Below are 17,499 nucleotides of genomic sequence, written 5' to 3'. Positions count from 1 at the left end.
CAGTGTTCACAAGAGAATCTTTAGAGATATGGGGGCACAAGCAACCTTGGATCTGTCTGCAATCCAAGCAGAGTGTCATGCAAAGACAGAATGAGGGTGGGCACTCTCCCAGTCTTAGAGTCCAGCTTTGGCATCTCGTGGGCTCCAGCATTGCACAGGGAGCCCATAGATCTGATCAGAGCAGTGGGAAGTCCTGTGGGAAGGGACTTGTCTGTGAGTTCATCTGAATTCCCAGAATCTGATGGAAGCCTCAGAAATGCTTTAAGAATGCTTAATAGATGGCCAAGACTCTGTGTAAGGACTTCCCAGTAGCTCAAATGGTAAAGAATCTGCCTGCTATGCAGGAGACCAGAGTTCAATCCCTGGGTCGGGAAGATCCTCTGGAGAAGGGAATGGCAATCCACTCCAGCATTCATGCCTGGAGAATTCCATGGACAGAGAAGCCTGGTGGGCTACAGTTCATGGGGTCACAAAGAGTCAGACACGACTGAGTGACTAACACACACACACACAAGACTCTGTGTAAACCTGGGGCAAAAGCCTATAGAATTTGGATTATTAGTGTTGATTCAATTTCATTTATGTGCACAGACAAGGAAGGCCTGGAAAAACTTGGGTTATACAGATGTTCATTTATGACTTGAAATGGTTTAAAACTTATCTTCATGTAAGTATCTGATTTGATCACCTCATAACAACCATATGAGGTGGAATTAATTATCACCAGATTTTTCTGATATTAGTGGATTTGAGCACAGTATTGATTGTGGAAAGAGTCTAGACTTACTGTCAGCAGGCCTAATATTGAGCTTTAATTAATTAATCTCTGAGCTTTAATTTCTTACCGGCAGAAGGATAACAGTTCATTTCGCATGGGGATGCTGTGAACCTCTGAGATGATGAACAACTCCTGTGCAATTGTGAGAAATTATCATGGCACATGACTTTGTACCAATGGCATTCACCTTCTGCCATGAATCAGTTGTTTCCATACATGTCTCAAGAGACTGAAAATACCAAAAGGAATGTATTCATGCCTTATTCCTCTCTGTGTCATCTCATCCTGCAATTTAGGATGGTGTGGAATACCTCAGGGTGATGTGTTTCTCATCTTCAGTGGGAATGTGCAGGAAAGGATTCATGCTTCAGAACTACTTGGACTAGACACCAATCCGGAGAGCCTAAAATTATTTATTAAAGTCATCAGCTGTATAACAGAGACAGATATAATTGCTCAAATCAAGCTTCCTAGGAACATAATACATGGCTAAGATAGAACATAAACTACTGAAAGAGAGCAGGGAGTGGCCAGTTTTTTCCATGAAGGGTCAGATAGTAAACAATTTAGGTTACTGTGGCAACTACTTTATATCGTTTCAGCAGCCATAGATAATATGTAGGCAAACAAGAGCGTCTGTATTCCAACAAATTACATTTATAAAAACAGGCGGTGGGTCTGTTTCTGGCCTGTGGGCTACAGGTAGCCAACTCCTGAGGTAGAGGATTGTCCCATTGCCAAGGAGGATTTACTGACACAAGAAGCTGGAAGTGGTGACATAAAAAAGTTGAAGTCATTGAGTTAAAGTAAAGATCTCTGTGGAGTCTAAAAAACTAAAAAGAACAAGCCCATAATCAGAGAGATTCCATATAAAATGCCTACTGAATTGGATAAAAACAAATTTTATTCTAAAAAAGTTCAGAAAGGTAAAAAGAGGACACTCAGGTTTTAGCTGCCAGAAAACTACTGTGGGCCAAACAGCATGATGTGACTTCTTAGAAAATCTAATGTGCTCCAGCCCCCATTCAGGAAAGCAGAGCGTCCAGAACAAAACAAGGTGATCACCCCAGGGGGACGGGGCTACGTCTCCCCAAGTCACAACAGCAATCTTCACACCCAGGAAGTGCTCACTGTTCAATAAATCTGCTCCAGGGGGAGCAGTTGGATATCTGAGTGTGTGTTCTGTGCAATCTCTGTGCTGAATTCAAATGTCAAGAACTGCTGTTTGAGCTGAGAGCTGAAAAGCAGTATTCAGGTAATGAGGGAGAACAGTGTTTGGGGAAAAGGGTACCCGAGCAGGGGCAGCACTAGAATCTACTCTGATTCTCTGATGGAGCTCCATTCCACTCTTTCCCTTCAATATCTAATTAAAATAAAGGTTTCTGGGAAGAAATGGGGGGGGGTACGGAAGGCATCACACTTTCTAAGATATCTTAACATTTAGCTTTGTTTTTGGAAAACATTGTTCCCTTCACCTGAGAGAGAAGAAATAAATGCACTGACCTGTTTAAGAATATATTTGGAATATTTCAAATAGGGCTACAATGGAAGATGGATTCAAGGACCCTGTAGGTCTGCAATGGGAGTTCTCATAGTCACCCATAATCCCCTTGCAAAGGAACTAATTATGTTTGGAGAAGACGTGTGTGCCTGATAAAATAATTAAAAATAAATTGCTCTCCTTGGAAATCCAAATTAACGAGTGTTAGAGCAACCCTGTTGGTCACATAGCTAATAAATAGACGTGTTTTCTCAAGTCTGTTAGGTGGCACTGATTGATTTCCAATTCTGGCTACAACAGGGCCTGAGCAGCTTTTGAAACAAAGGTGAGGGGACCTCAGGCTCAGTGGGGACAGTTGATATCTCTTAGGGGATGGTGTTTGAAAGTCATCAGCCATGACACTCCCCATCCCCCAGCCCCTGATTTTCCTGGCTGAGAATAGAGGACGCAGAGGAGCCAGTTTGACCCACTACTTCCCCGGAGCTCCTAGTCCCTGCCAGAGCAGGGCAGGAGAGAAGCACTGTTAACCCTCTGCCCTCAAATACCTACCACAGCCCCTTTTCCAGCTACTCGGTGCTGTCAGGTCAAGGAAAATAAGGCCTTTGGCTAAGAAGAGCCAGAAGCCAGATGGACCTTTGGGTGTGGGAGGAAAGGGAATTTGAGGCCTTGGGGAGCTGACTGGAGCACTGTTGCAAAAATTAAAAAAAATTTTTTTTTTTTTTTTTTACCAATGACTTACTAAGTCTTATGGAGGAAAAAAAAAGAAAGAAAGGCTACAAAATACTTGATCATTTCATTAAGGAACCCATATTGATTATGAACCTACTATGCCGAGCTTGTTTGTGAGTAGCTTTTAGAGAAGAGATGGCGATGGGGTGGAGGAGAAGATGGGATTTCTGTCTTCAAGGTTGTCACAGTCTGTTTGGGAGGCACATTTGATGTGAATGAAGGGCACATTTCCAACTTTTCTTGCCTTGCTGGCTTCTGGTCCTTTCCTATGCCTCTGATCTGGAGGCAAAGATCACCTAGAGCCAGGGGGGCTGGACCGCTGAGTATTCTCCAGATAATCAGTGACCTAAGAGAGCAAGGCAAAAGAAGCATGGCCCTGGAGTCTGCCATAGGATCTCACTTCATCCCCAGCAACTGAGTGAGGGAGGTACTCTTCTCCTTACAGGTCTTCCGGATGAGGAGCCTAAGCCTTGGGAGGTGTGGCAAATGTAAGACCTAGCTCCTGTAGGGGATGCAAGGGGGTGATTAGATGAAATACAAAGAAACACTTAACTGTTTCTGGAACCACAAACACGTTCAATACATGTTCCCTCTGAGTCCTAGGTACTTTACCCCAGGCCACAGACTCAGAGAAGGACAGAACCGAGGGGCGCGCCTATCTTGGGCAGTCCAGTTCCAGTCTTTCCTCTTTGTGGGCACCTCTCAGGATTCAGCTGTCTTCATCGTCATCTCCCATCCTGTTTGTGGTCCTGCCTCCAGCCTCTTTCAAGTTCACCCAGAGGCTCTGTTCTTTCTGCATGCTTAGACGCAGAGCTGACAACTTCTTAGCTTTACAGTACAGGCAGAGGAGGGACATGAGCAGAAAGAGGAGTATGACGAAGGGGCAGATGAATAGGATATAGACTAAAGGTGCTGACGAGCAGATCCTGGAAGGAAGCGTGGGCTCTGTACCAAAAAGGAAGAAAATAAAGAGAATCATTAGTCTCCAGCTTATTTGTACTCATCAATTATAAACACTTCTGGGATTTATTGTTACAGGAAAATATATGTAAAAATAACGGGGCCAGATAGCAGGGGGCCCCTTAAATCACACTCGAGGAGCCAAGGAAAGGGAGTTGGGAGAAGAGGGCTCTAGGGCGGCTTCTTCCAGCCCGACTCCCCCTCACCCAGCAATTTCCAACCACCAGAGGTTCTGATGACCTACTTAAAACTAACAGTCAGAAATGAAAACAAAACAAAAAAGAAAACCTCTCCTTTAATCTTCTTTCCTCAGAAAAGATATCTATAATTCAACCCTCGTTCCCAACTCTGTTGCTGATCCTGAATTTTTAACTGAGTTATTCCCACTGGCTGCTTCTGAAACACACACACAGGCGAGCACACACACACACACATTCTACACTATCCTTATATAACAAGAGCACCCACAAATGAGAAGCACCATGCCTTCCTGAATCTCCAAATTGGCCTCTCATCCCCTGGCAGCCCCGCCTCAACCCCATTCAGCCCCTTCACCTCTCCCTTTACTGTTGCCTCTACCTGTGAGCTCTCTGCTCCCCTATCATATCCTCCATCTATCATATCCTATAGCCTCTGGGTCCTGCCGGCCTCACTGTCCATCACATTGGCCGTCCCACCTTGCCTCAGGCACAGTTTTTCTCTTCTTTCCATCCTCTTCTCACATATACCTTTGTTTAGACTTCTTTCATGCCCTTTTAACCATCTTTGTCATCACAGTTACTCCAGTAGGTCTCACAGTGTCCTTTGCTTCTATAGCCCCTGCAGTGCCTAGCACATGTGCCTTGATAATGCTTACTGATCTGAATTAAACTGGCTGGCCTGCAACCTCATGGGCAAAGGCTACTATACAAAGGCATGCTGAAGCATCTGGCAGCTGCAGCCCGCGGGGAAGTGCTATCAGCACACAGACACGCAGAGCACGCACCAGCAGCCCCGAGGGGTTCCTGGCCCTGCAACCAGGAAAGCAAAGGCGAGCGGACTGCCAACACCATAGGCTCTAGGAAGCAGTGCCCTGAGTTACTAGTCAAAGGATAGGGATTTAGTCTCTTGGTGCAGAAAGACACATGCTTAAAGAGACACCAACTATTAAATGCAGTCTTCCAACTACGTTTATTTACAACAGGATATTCAAAATCAGGGCTGTTCTGAAAAATCTGATGTTAATGGTAGCTGTGCTTTTATTGGAAAATTGCAATGACCTAAGCACTTTCTTCTTCAGAGGTAAAAAATAGGATTCATGGGATTACAGATGCTTCCAGATGAGGACAACAGGTTGAGATGTCCTTGTGACCAACCTCATGCTGCAAGAATTCCATTTTTGGCATTGCTAATACATTTTGTACCTTGAAGAACGTCTCTTTGTGGGAAGTCAAGAAAGAATCTTAACCTGGGTACAGCTCCTGCATTTGCAAACTTCCAGAGGAGAAGGCCCAAGTCTTACGCATCTTTTCCTCCTGTGTAGCTCTTTGTTCACAGGTCATCAGTGGAGATTAAAGAATGAGATAATTGCATGAGTGATTTGCACACACAGCAAGTCAGGGGTCACTGCCATGATGTTCCCCAGAATACAGATCATCTCTAAACATAAGGCTGGCAGCTTTGCACAGGGCTGGCAAGGAGCTACAAGGGTTTATTCCTTGGCTTTTCTCTGGCCTCATTTATATTCTCCACCCTAAATCTGGCTTTTGTTTTTGAAAGAGTGGGCAATGATAAAGCTAGATTTTGAATTCTTTCTCACTCCTTTCCACATCCTTCCTGACTCTTCTCTCCAAGGCCCTCCTATAATGATTCTTCTAGGTCTTATCTGAATACATTTGAAAGCATATGGTTAAGAAAAAGGTACAGAATGCAATGTTCAAAAAGAATGGTGTTATAGAGACCAGTGAGCAGGAGTTCTGACCTTGCTACTTCACGCTACTCATGTAGGGAGTCAGGGTTGAGTATCTTTGTCTCAAAGATAGTTGGGTTCAAATTATGACTCTACAACTTACCATTATTGACTTTGGATACATTACTTATCCTCTCTTTCTAATCATTAGTTTCCTTGTCAATCAAATGAGGATAATAATTTCCAGAGTTATAATGAGATAATGCTTAGTAAAGCATTAAACAGCGCTTGGCACATTTGTTGAATCAACAAAGAATAAATATCAGCTAGAAAGCTACTAACAAAGTTAGGAAAATCACAAGCAAATTTTCCCCAGGAGACCAGGCAGAAAAGAGGGCCGCAGGCTTGGCTCTGTCCTTCCACAGCCCAAGCCTCTTCCTCAAATCTCTAATCTCTCTGTCCCCAAGGCAGGGAGACATTCAGTTGAGAGTCAAATGATTACTTGTGAGACTCTGGCTTCCTTTTCCAATCATGGGAAGCAGAGAATTGGGAGGTAAGAGTCCCACGGCGCCCATGTGTCACTGTTGCTAGGATGGTGGCATGCTGATGGGGAGACAGGGCGGGCGCAGAGAAGGTGGAAAGAAACTTGGCTCTTGGATTTTTCTGCCACTGAGACTCTAACCTTCAGCATGAAGGGACTGCCAGAGGGCCTGACTATATAAATGGGGAGGAGGCTGCTTGACTTCAAGCAACCTGTCATCCAAGGACGACAAAACAGACCCCTCACAGAGCTGAATTGGCCCACAGCTAGAAGCTGTCAGCTCCAGTGCTTCTAGATGACCTCTCCTGGGAGGGGAGCACTTGCTCTGGGTCCCACAGTCACTGTTCCCACCATCTGCCTCTCACCCATATCTGGATGAGCAGTAGTGACATTCAGAACCATTAAGGTTTGGCGTTTTGAAGCAATCCTAGTAAATGACCCGTGCTCCAAGCACAAGGCCTGTGAGGCAGAGCCAGAAGTGTAATGAGAATGCTTCATCACAGGGTTTAGTTCATAACTTGTTTCCACCTTGCAGCCAAGCATAGCATGAGGAGTGTTCTTGTCTGATACTACCCCAGGTATACTGACTTTGGGCTTCCCCGGTGGGCTAGTGGTAAAGAACTAGCCAGCCAATGCAGGAGATGTAAGAGACACAGGTTCTATCCCTGGGTTGGGAAGATCCCCTGGAGGAGGGCCTGACAACCCACTCTAGTATTATTGTTTGGAGAATCCCAAGGACAGAGGAGCCTGGCAGGCTACAGTCCATAGCGTCGCAAAGAGTCGGACACAACTGAAGCAACTTAGCATGCACACATGCATACAGACTTTGGAGGAGAAAGGCAGAGGATAATGAGGGGACTAGCAACTCCCCCTCAACCCCAACCCACCCTTGGGCAACTGACATGCCAGGTGTGGCCATGTGGGAGAGGTGGCTCCTGCCAAGAACGGAAGGCAAGATTAGGTAATGTGATACAAGTACATCCCAGAATAAATGAGCCCCTGACAGCATTGGTTTCAACTCCATTAAGACTCGCTTGCCCATTCTTTCATCAGGCATTTGTTGAACTGAGCGCTATGTGCCAGGCCTTATTGAAAGCACCAGAGTAGCATTGATAAATGACACGTCCTCTCCAGAAACGTCAGTGTGATAGGGGCTCAAGTCTCCTATGAGGACTTGCTTTCTAAACATATCCTTACCACCCAAAAGCTGGGAAATAGTAACAAACACCATACTACTACAAATAATCCAGCACCCAGAAAGCCTTATAACCTTGCCTATTAATTAATCAGAGAATTCTCTTGAATGAGATACAAAACAACTCAGGTAGTTGTTAGCCCCTGCGCTGGCTTAGTCATAGCTAAGAAAGTAAGATGGAGAGAAAAATGCAAGATGAGATCCACCAGGGAAACACTTCTCCATTTTCTGCCTTCGCAGGAGTCACATGCTTCATGGTTTTATTAAGTAGCCCCAAACTAACCCAACCCAGTATTGACAAACAGAGATGGTAGAAAACCATTTGAGAAGCGAGAACTGGTAGCCTATTGCATTTGACCTGAACTTCATTAACATACAGAGCTGGTCCTGACCAGGAGGGCAGCTATACTGATTCAGTAAGTGTATTTGAGCATCTTCTGTGTGCCAGGCACTGTGCTGGGGCTGAGAACAAGACACTCAGTCTCTGCCTTCCCAGAAGGTACTGTCTGGCCCTGATGATGGATGTCAAACAAGTGTGATGACTAAGAGACAAAAGTAAGTCACTGAGAATGTAGCAGTTGAGTTGGTTGGTGAAGGATTAGTGAGTGTTGACCAGGGACAGATAACATGAAGGAGAAATCCAATCAGGAGGTGGTATAAATTCACTCAAGATGTTGGACTGTCAGTCTTATCCACTCTCTTCTAAACTTCCTCTTCTGATTCTCCAATGGCTCTTTTCTCTCTAGAATATAAACATGCTCAACTCCCTACTAACTTCAAACCAAAACAGAACAAAGCAAAGCTTCAGTGAACCTCTTGCCTTTTGTTTTTGTCTTCTCTCCCTTCACGTCAAAGCTCTTGAAGGACTTTCCTGGTAGTCCCATGGTTAAGAACCCACCTTCCAATGCAGGGGACATGAGTTTGATCCCTGGTTGGGGAACTAAGATCCCATATGCCGTAGCGCAACTAAGTCCACACACTGCAACAAGAAGTCCTTGCACCGCAACTAGAGAAAGCCCATAAACCTCAATGAAGACCCAGTGCAGCCACACACACACACACACACACACAAGCTCTTAAAATCATGGGCTGGATTTGATGTGTCCACTTTCTCCCTGCAGTCTCATTTTACTACTTTTCTGTGATTGTCCTATGTTGTCAAACCCAAAGGATATTTTCCTATTTTTGTCTTAATTGATCTCCTTGAACCAGCTGAATCTGTTGGCTCTCCCTTTCTTCTTGATACCCTTCCACTTTTGGTGTCTGTGATACCACCAAACCCCAGTTCTCCTGTCTCTGGCTACTCCTTCCGTTCTCCTTCACAGGCTTCTCTTCTGCAATCCCCTGAGAAATAGTGGTACCTCAGGGGTCCATCCTTGGGCATCATTATAGGCTATTAGTTGATTTCTAATCTATAACTCTGGCAGAGATCTCACTTGGAAATTCCAAAGTTTATTGGATAGATCTCCCTAGATAATACACTGGTACTCCAAACTCAATTCCAGCCCAACTTACTCAAAATTGAACTAATCTTCTTTAGATCCTTTTCTTATATTACCTCATCTAGTGACTGTCCCCACTATACCAGAAACCTGGTATTTATTCTTGATTCTCTTCTTCTGCTCATTCACCCTCCACATACACACATAGGCATGTGAGCTCAGTCACTTCAGTCATGTCCGACTCTTCACGACCCCACGCACTATAGCCTGTCAGGCTCCTGTCCGCAGGATTCTCCAGGTAAGAATACTGGAGAGGGTTGCCGTGCCCTCCTCCAGGGGATCTTCCCAACCCAGGATCGAACTGCGTCTCCTGCATCTCCTGCTTTGCGGGCAGGTTCTTTACTCCTGAGCCACTGGGGAAGCCACATACACATAATCAGTCTCTAAATCCCGAAGACGCCGTTTCCTAATATGGAATGCCGAGTGCTATCCTCTCAGCCCTCATGGGCACTGACTTCATGTGGGCCTTCATCTCGTCTCTCCTGGGCCCCTACAGTCAATTTCAAATAGTTCTTCCAGGTCTGTGCCTGCCTCCCTTCCAATTCACTTTTAACATTGCTCCCAGGGGGAGCTTTCTAAAATGCAAATCTGACATGTCACTACCCTGCCTGAATTTGTTCAATGACACTCTGTAACTTCCATGATAAAGTTCACCTTTCCTGGCTCTGTACAGAGGACCCATTTGACATCAGTACCCTTTCCATCTCCCGAGCCTCCTCTCTTGCCATCCTACCACAATTTCTCTGATCATCTTGCATATCCTTTCCTTTTCCCAAAATTTGTGCTTTCCTTTGTACAGGCCCCATACTCTGGGAACATTCCAAGACCCCCTCCCCACCTAGCCCTGCCTCTGCTCCCTCCTTAGTATCCTGAGACTACTTCATTCATGACTCCTATTATGTTGGATTCTCCTGCCCCTACCAGCCTCAGCTCTGTGGGAACAGACTTCATAATATATTTTTTTATGTGCCCTTAGAATCTCATACGGTTATTTATTGAACAAATTAAAATATCTTCCCACACAAATAGAAATATACAAATGTAGATGTGTGTGTGTGTTAGCATGTCTGGAGGCATAAGGGGAAACTGAGGTAGCATTTGTTAAGCACTTACAACATGCCAGGGACTTGCTAGATACTTCATATGCATTTGTATTACGACCCTCATTTTATGAGAAAGCTGAGTAACCAGGGGATGACTTCACAGCTAGTAGGGAGATGACAGAGCAACAATTTGAGCCCAGGCTTCTCTGATTCCAAATGCTGGAATTTTTATTATCCCACACTGTCTCCCCAAATACCAGAAAGGAACAGTCAGGTAGAGGAAGTGAGATGCTGTATTATAAAGATCGACTTGGGAACACGTAACTATACTTACAATGAAAACCCTCAGGTTCTTACGGCACAGACTTCTAAGCACCTTCACTGGTGAAGAATACAAAGACCATTTGGTTTGTAACGCTTTCTTTTCAGAGTTCATTTTTTAAAAAACCTTACACCTGCTTTCTAAGAATTCCACAAAGATGAGCGGTATACACACACACACACACACACATGCTGTGAACAATCCCATCTGTCTCAGGAGAGATGTGCTTTTTAGTCATAGAATATATACTTTTTACAGTTATTATCTATTTATTTTACTATACAAACTGCTGAATCTACAGAGCCCAGGAATTCCAGTGGGAAAATGTTTACAGAATATGCTCAAGGTAAGGACTTCCTACAACTGTTGGAATGGAAGAAAAGCTGATAGGAAAATCAATTCTGCTTGGAAACTTGGCAAAAGAATCCTGATGAAGAATAGTCAGGGAGAGGGAGTGATGGACTCCAGGGAACAGGTTAGATAACTCTGATTTCCACTCCAGAAGCCTTGCTGGGGCTGGGATGCAACTATTACTACTCTGAGACAATGCCATTCATTCTCAGTAGCCCTCATTCCCACCTATGGTCTGTCTCCAAAGCTAGCTGGCACTGTAAGGAGGTCATCTTTATTGATGCTTTCTACTCTTCCTGGCTGGAGAAGGCAATGGCACCCCACTCCAGTACTTCTGCCTGGAAAATCCCATGGATGGAGGAGCCTGGTAGGCTGCAGTCCATGGGGTCGCTCAGAGTCAGACACGACTGAGAGACTTCACTTTCACTTTTCACTTTCATGCACTGGAGAAGGAAATGGCAACCCACTCCAGTGTTCTTGCCTGGAGAATCCCAGGGACGGGGGAGCCTGGTGGACTGCTGTCCCTGGGGTCGCACAGAGTCGGACACGACTGAAGCGACTTAGCAGCAGCGCTCTTCCTGGCGTGGGGCACCAAGACCACACCCCTGCCTCTCCAGTGATCCTCTCTTACTGCAAGTGCAACCTATAGCTCAGCTCTCGCCTTCTCCTTAAACCCCACCAGAAAGAAGTTGCTCAAAGGATGAGCAGACTATGACATCTACCAGCTCATTGATCACCTGGGAAGATTTAGTGGTCTGGCTGGAGGAAATTTTGCTTAATGAATGCCTGTTATATGCTTGGCACTGCACTGGCTGGAAGGAACCCTTCTCCTTCACAACCTCTTATTCTGCATGCCTCCTGAAGCTGAGTGCTCAGCGGACTAGATTGACTGTCCACACAGAGAAGACCATTGTGGCCAATGGTCTTCACATACCTGCACTTTTGCTAGAGCCTGTAAACAAGTTCTATGGGGCATACTTGCTCCTGTGATGCCTTTCGAGCTGCAATTAGGCGAGGCACACCCAGTGACTATCACGATCAAAGATCTGGTAGTTTGTTGAGCACATCAGTAAGAAGCTTGGCACTTATTCATTGAGAAAGACTTTGTTTGTTTGTTTGATTGGTTTTTGACTCAGGGAGCATTTAGATGTAGCTGATTTTGGTTGAACAAGGTTACAGACAAAGTCACCATGTCACTATTCCTCACCCCACTCTCACCACCGGTCAGTATTCTGAGATTGGAGTGTCAGCTAAGAGATAAAGCTGTCTGCTTCAAACATTATTTGGTTACTTAAAGGGATACAATATTGATGGCTTTTTTGTTTATGAGGGGAAGTGGGGGAGGAGGTCAGATGCCCTTGACATTTAAACGTCCATGCCAAAACCTCATGTAACCTTGTCTGTCTGAATGAGTTACTATTGAGAGAAATGGAGAAGTCATTTTCTTTCTGTAAATTGTGTTCAGCCGGAAAGGAAGCAAAACATAGCAGGGCAGGAAAGCATAGGAGCAGAGACAGAGATTCTCCTGACTGCGAGCCGTGGCCAATGAACCTCTGGTTACCTGAAGGCAGCACTCTGAGCACCACAGGCTGTGACTCGTCTGATGCTTGGCTGACCCACTTGCTTGGGTTGCCGTGGAGCTGCCACTCCGCCACCTTGCACCAGTATTTTCCAGCATCCTTCATCTCCACCCGCTGTAGCGCCAGGACAAAGTCAGCAGCGGATGAGCGGTAAGAATGCAGGCGCCACCTGAGCCCCTCTTCACCATATTCCAGCAAGCCATCATGCTGCAGGTGCACCAACATCCTACTTCCAGAATCTTCTCTCTGCCGGTACCACATCACAGAGAACAGGGAGGCAGGGCTGATGGCACCCTCCAGGCTGCAGCAGATGGTTACCTCACTGTGCTCAGAGGCATTTTCTGTCCGGGACCCTTTGGAGATGCGTACCTTACTTCCTAGGAAACAAAATGGCAGTAAATTTGAGAGGAAGCCAGACTTCAGATTGGACACCTCCCCTGAAAAAACTACTTCTCGTTGAAGTGATGCTGTCTGAGAACCTTTAGATATCAGGTCCTTCATCTTTAACACTTTGCCTTGACTCCTGTCCTTCTTCCATATTTGCCAGAACATTCTCTGCTGTGAATCAAGCCAGCCACTTTCATTCTTCAGCCCGCCCCTTGTCCACTGGCCCTGTCACTGAAAACCACCCAGGTTTGTGGGAAGCTCTGCCCTGCTGCTTTTATCAATACTTCTCCCACGTCAGCTCTCCCTTTTGCTACTCAGAAAGGTCATTGGAAACTTCTAGTCCTCTCCTCAAGCCCTGTATTCCACCACTACCCCTTTTTCTTAGAAAATTACCCTCTTCCCATATACCTAGATATCAACCTCAGGTATGGACACAGGAAAAGAGGAGGTTAGGTGAGAGACTGAACATTTTCACACATGTGTTAGAATATCACTCAAGGGACTTCCCTGGTGGTCCAGTGGTTGAGAATTCATCTTGCGATGCAGGGGGCACAGGTTCAATCTCTGGTGGGAAGACTAATATCGCACATACCACTGGGCAGCTAAGCCCAGGAGCTATAACTACTGAGGCCACAACAAAAGATCTTGTGTGCTGCAACTAAAATACAACAGCCAAATAAATATTTTTTAAAAGAGAATACTATTCAAGGAGACTATTTACATTACTAGATTAGATTAACTTTTTAACAGATTTTGACATTTGCTTTTTTGAAATGTTCTCCTGTTAACCAGCAGGTGAGGACTTGGAAGGAAGTCTAGAGCAGTCACAAACAAAATAAAGAAATTATGTTGTTCAGTCACTAAGTCTTGTCCAACTCTTTGTGACCCCGTAGACTATAGCATGCCTGTCTCCTCTGTCCTCTACTGTCTCTTGGAGTTTGCTCAAATTCATGTCCACTGAGTCTGTGATACTATCTAACCATATCATCCTCTGTTGCCCCTTTCTCTTTTTGCCTTCAATCTCTCCCAGCATCAGAGTCTTTTCCAATGTGCTTGCTAAGTCACTTTAGTCATGTCTGACTCTTTTGTGACCCCATGGTCTGTAATCCACCAGGCTTCTCTGTCCATGGGATTCTCCAGGCAAGAATACTAGAGTGGGTTGCCATTTCCTTCTCCAGAGGATTTTCCTGACCCAGGGATCAAACCTGAATCTCATATGTCTCCTGCATTGGCAAGTGGGTTCTTTACCACTAGCGCCACCTAGGAAGCCCCCTTTTCCAATGAGTATGTGCTAAATTTTCAGCTGTACTACAAACATATTTATTGGTCTATCTTTAAAAGATTAACTGTGTCTGCTCCTAGATTCTTTTCTAGTTACATCTTTACTCTCTCCTCTTTGTAGAGAAGTGTGTGAAATATTAGTTTACATGATACTGTGTCTGCTTCCTCACATCAAATTACTCTCTAACTTATTGCCATCAGCTTTCCAATCCCATCACTATGCTCTGGCCAAGGTTCCCTCCCGGTAAAGGTGCAATTTCCCAACTCAGGAGACCCTCCAGGATTTTCTGTTCTCTCTGCAGTCTTTGTCACCAAAACCAATTTTCTTCCGAAATCCTTTGATTTCAGAGAAAACATCCCCGCCCCCTCCTACAGCTCTGACCAATCCTCAGTATCTTTCCCTGGGGCCTCTTCCTTACCTTACTTCCTACACCAGGGTAACCAGCTAGCTACCCCCAGCCAGCCACACCCAGACCACAGTAATGTTTTATTTGACATCTTCAGTATTTTAAAAGAATTTGAATTCATTATGGACAGTCTCAAAATGGGTGATGCCACCAAAAAAAGAGCTCAGGCATTTCTTGATAGACTAAAAGATTGGACAACACTGGTTCCTCATTTCTGAACAGGAAGCACTGGCTCCAGCTAAGAAATGGTGTGCAATTTGTTTTTTTTTTTCCAAGATTTTTTTAATGTGGGCCACTTTTAAAGCCTTTATTGAATTTGTTATGATATTGCTTCTGTTATATGTTTTGATTTTTTGGCCAGGAGGCATATGGGATCTTAGTTACCTGACCAGGGGTGGAACCCACACGTCCTGCATTGGAAGGCAAAGTTTTATTCACCGAACCACCAGGCAGGTCCCTTGGTGTGCACTTTTTAAAGAGGTGGGCACGCATTATCAAGATTCAGCCTGGACAATTGGAAGAAAGGGATGCCAGCCACACAGATGGAGAATTGAGTGGGCCTAAGCCTTGTGGGACTGAGCAGCAACAATAGAAAGCCTTGTGAGATGGCCCAGATGATAGACAGTATCATAATACGGGACATAAGGATGATTTGGAACAAGTGGAGTGTGAGGGTCTTTGGGGCAGCCAAGTAGAAATGTGCAACAGGCAATTGAGTGGAAAGGCCTGGAGTTCAGGAGATGGGGGCTAAGCGTAAAAAACTTAGAGCTTGTTTCACTGAAGGTGGTAGCTGGAACCCAGGCAGTGTTTAGGAGGTTCTGAAGGGAGCAGAGAGTAAGAATAAAAATGGGTTCATGTGTCCCTGAGGAACACTCACATTGAGCAGGGAGAAGAAGAAGGGCCTGAAGGGCATGGAGAAGGGGAGCCAGAGCAGAAGGAAGAGACCCTCGCACTCAGCTACTATTTTGCCCCTACTGCTCCCAACTGACTGTGAGCTCCTTAAGACTCTGCCTTATTTATCTTTGGAGCCCTAATTGCCTAACACAAAGCAATGTTCATTATAATCTTATTTTTTGATGTTACATTGAAAATAGAATTTTAAGTGCCAAACTAGATTAACTTATTTGCATTGTGCTTTTGGATCTCGGCCAGTTCCCGAACCTTAGATGTGACATTCATTTAATTTTTATCAACATTGGAGGTGACCTAACTAATGCCAACAGACCTAATCAACCCTGCCCACATTTAGACCACAGCACTCTTGGACAAATGCAAATGAATGGAACTTCTATTTCATTTTCAAAGATCTCCTGAGGGGGAGGAGATGCCCTCAGTAAGCCATTCCAACAGTTAACTACTCTTATTTGCCTTATGTTGAGGCGGCCGAATGTTGAAAAGCAATCTCTCTACACATCCCTATAGAGTTGTACAGTTTCTGTTCACAGTGGGAGAAATATGCTTTGTATTACTCTTTCTCTGCCAAATTACGGTAGAGCCCCACTGGAATGACACAGCTTGTTATTATAGAGAGCTGGAGATACGATACCCTGGGTAGCTGCCTAGACCAGGCTGCCAGGCTGAGAAGCCAACCATTCAAAGGGATCTTGTTCCCATCTAAACTTCTCCATATCTCAGACTGACTCACCGGAAATGACCCCTACCTCCTCTGATGGGCTATTCCGTCCTGCAGTCACTGTGCTGGTGGCCACTATTCCTATGACTCTAGGTCATATTTTCAGCTGCATATTATCATCCCATAGAACAGCTGCCCAAGAGAAGGGGGTCATTCTACAGAAAGATGCTAGAGAATACACTTGCAAGGTTTACCTGTGGGCCTGAGTTTCAATTCTGTGAGACCTGATGTCTGTCCTCCAAGCTTGTGCCAAGTGCTATTTGTAGACCAGAGCCATTCCTCCACAGCACAGCGATATCTGCCCTGATCACTGTCTTCCACATTCAGAATGTGTAGCTGAAACAAGTCTTGGGAAACTTTCTCAGCGTGGAATTTTTGTTTTCTCCGTGTGGTCTGAAATTCATCCCCATATTTTACTACGTGGTTTTGGTCCACTTCCAGGATCCTCAGCCAGGGTGCATCAGTGGAAATGGGAGAGAAGTACCAAGTCACGACCAACCGAAGGTTTCCAGGGGATTGGGACAGGACGCTACACTCTATGTCCGTGTTGGAATTGATGGAAATCTCTTGGACTTGACTGCTTGAATTCACCTTCAGTTTGCTCTCTAAATGAGAAGAACAGTACAATTACTTTTGTTACTTTGCTAGAAAATAGAACTTGAAGGTAGAAGGAACATTAGAGGTCAACTAAGGCCACAGCTCCTAGATCCATCAGCTGTGTGAATTCTCTCTTTAGTAGCCCCACTAACTGCTCATTCAGCCTCTGAACAACTCACTAACAAAGCACCCATTCCATCTTTGGATATGCTGCCACTTGAGAATTCTTTCCAATATCAAGTTGAATCTTACTTTTTCATAATTTCCACCCACTGGTCCTAGTTCTACCCTGCCCTGAGAGTGGAATGGGGAGGGGAGGGAGGAAGTATCAAGCCAGAAAGCCAATCTCTCCCACATGAAAATGCTTCAATATTAGATAACCAAAAAGGACCTACTGTATAGCCCAAGGAACTATATTCAACATCCTATAATAAATCATACAGGAAAAGAACATATACATATAAAACTGAATCACTTTGCTGTATACCAGAAACTAACACAACATTATTAATGAACTATATTCCAGTATAAAATAAAATTTTTAAAAAGAAAATTCTTTAATATTTAGGCACAGACATTTTCTCTTTTATAGCATTTCATAAATCAAATTGAGAGAAAGTGGCCCTTGGATGCTTTGTCTGGGTGTTTGCTATCCAGAATACTCCTTGACCCATAATTTGCCCAAGTCTAGTTGTACCTGTCTGCAGACATGGGTAAACAAGAGAAAGCTGTATGTTCACTATTAAAACTGAATGTCTCTTTGCAGTCACTCAACTCTGGGAACATTGTATGGATATGGAGTCA

The 17,499-nt window shown here is 44.7% G+C and overlaps 1 protein-coding gene across 2 annotated transcripts in view; it reads right to left on the bottom strand.

The window, feature by feature from the left end:
• Nucleotides 1-1,660: 1,660 nt before the first annotated feature.
• The window catches only part of CD101 (CD101 molecule), a 37,870-nt gene continuing 22,031 nt past the window's right edge, over nucleotides 1,661-17,499 (bottom strand). The window contains exons 7-9 of one of the 2 annotated variants that reach the window (XM_086392071.1): nucleotides 16,293-16,703; nucleotides 12,372-12,767; nucleotides 1,661-3,953 (exon numbers count right to left, since the gene is read on the bottom strand). In XM_086392071.1, the coding sequence (XP_086248197.1) occupies nucleotides 3,718-3,953; nucleotides 12,372-12,767; nucleotides 16,293-16,703 (1,043 nt within the window). In that variant the 3' untranslated portion in view covers nucleotides 1,661-3,717. The remainder of the gene's footprint in view (nucleotides 3,954-12,371; nucleotides 12,768-16,292; nucleotides 16,704-17,499) is intronic. The other variant, XM_086392072.1, reaches the window with a different exon arrangement.

Source organism: Bos grunniens, chromosome 3, assembly GCF_055505025.1.
Source record: "Bos grunniens cultivar Pamir isolate PY7600 chromosome 3, Bosgru_T2T1.0, whole genome shotgun sequence".
Lineage (NCBI taxonomy): Eukaryota > Metazoa > Chordata > Mammalia > Artiodactyla > Bovidae > Bos > Bos grunniens.
This window is presented reverse-complemented; position numbering and strand designations above follow the sequence as displayed.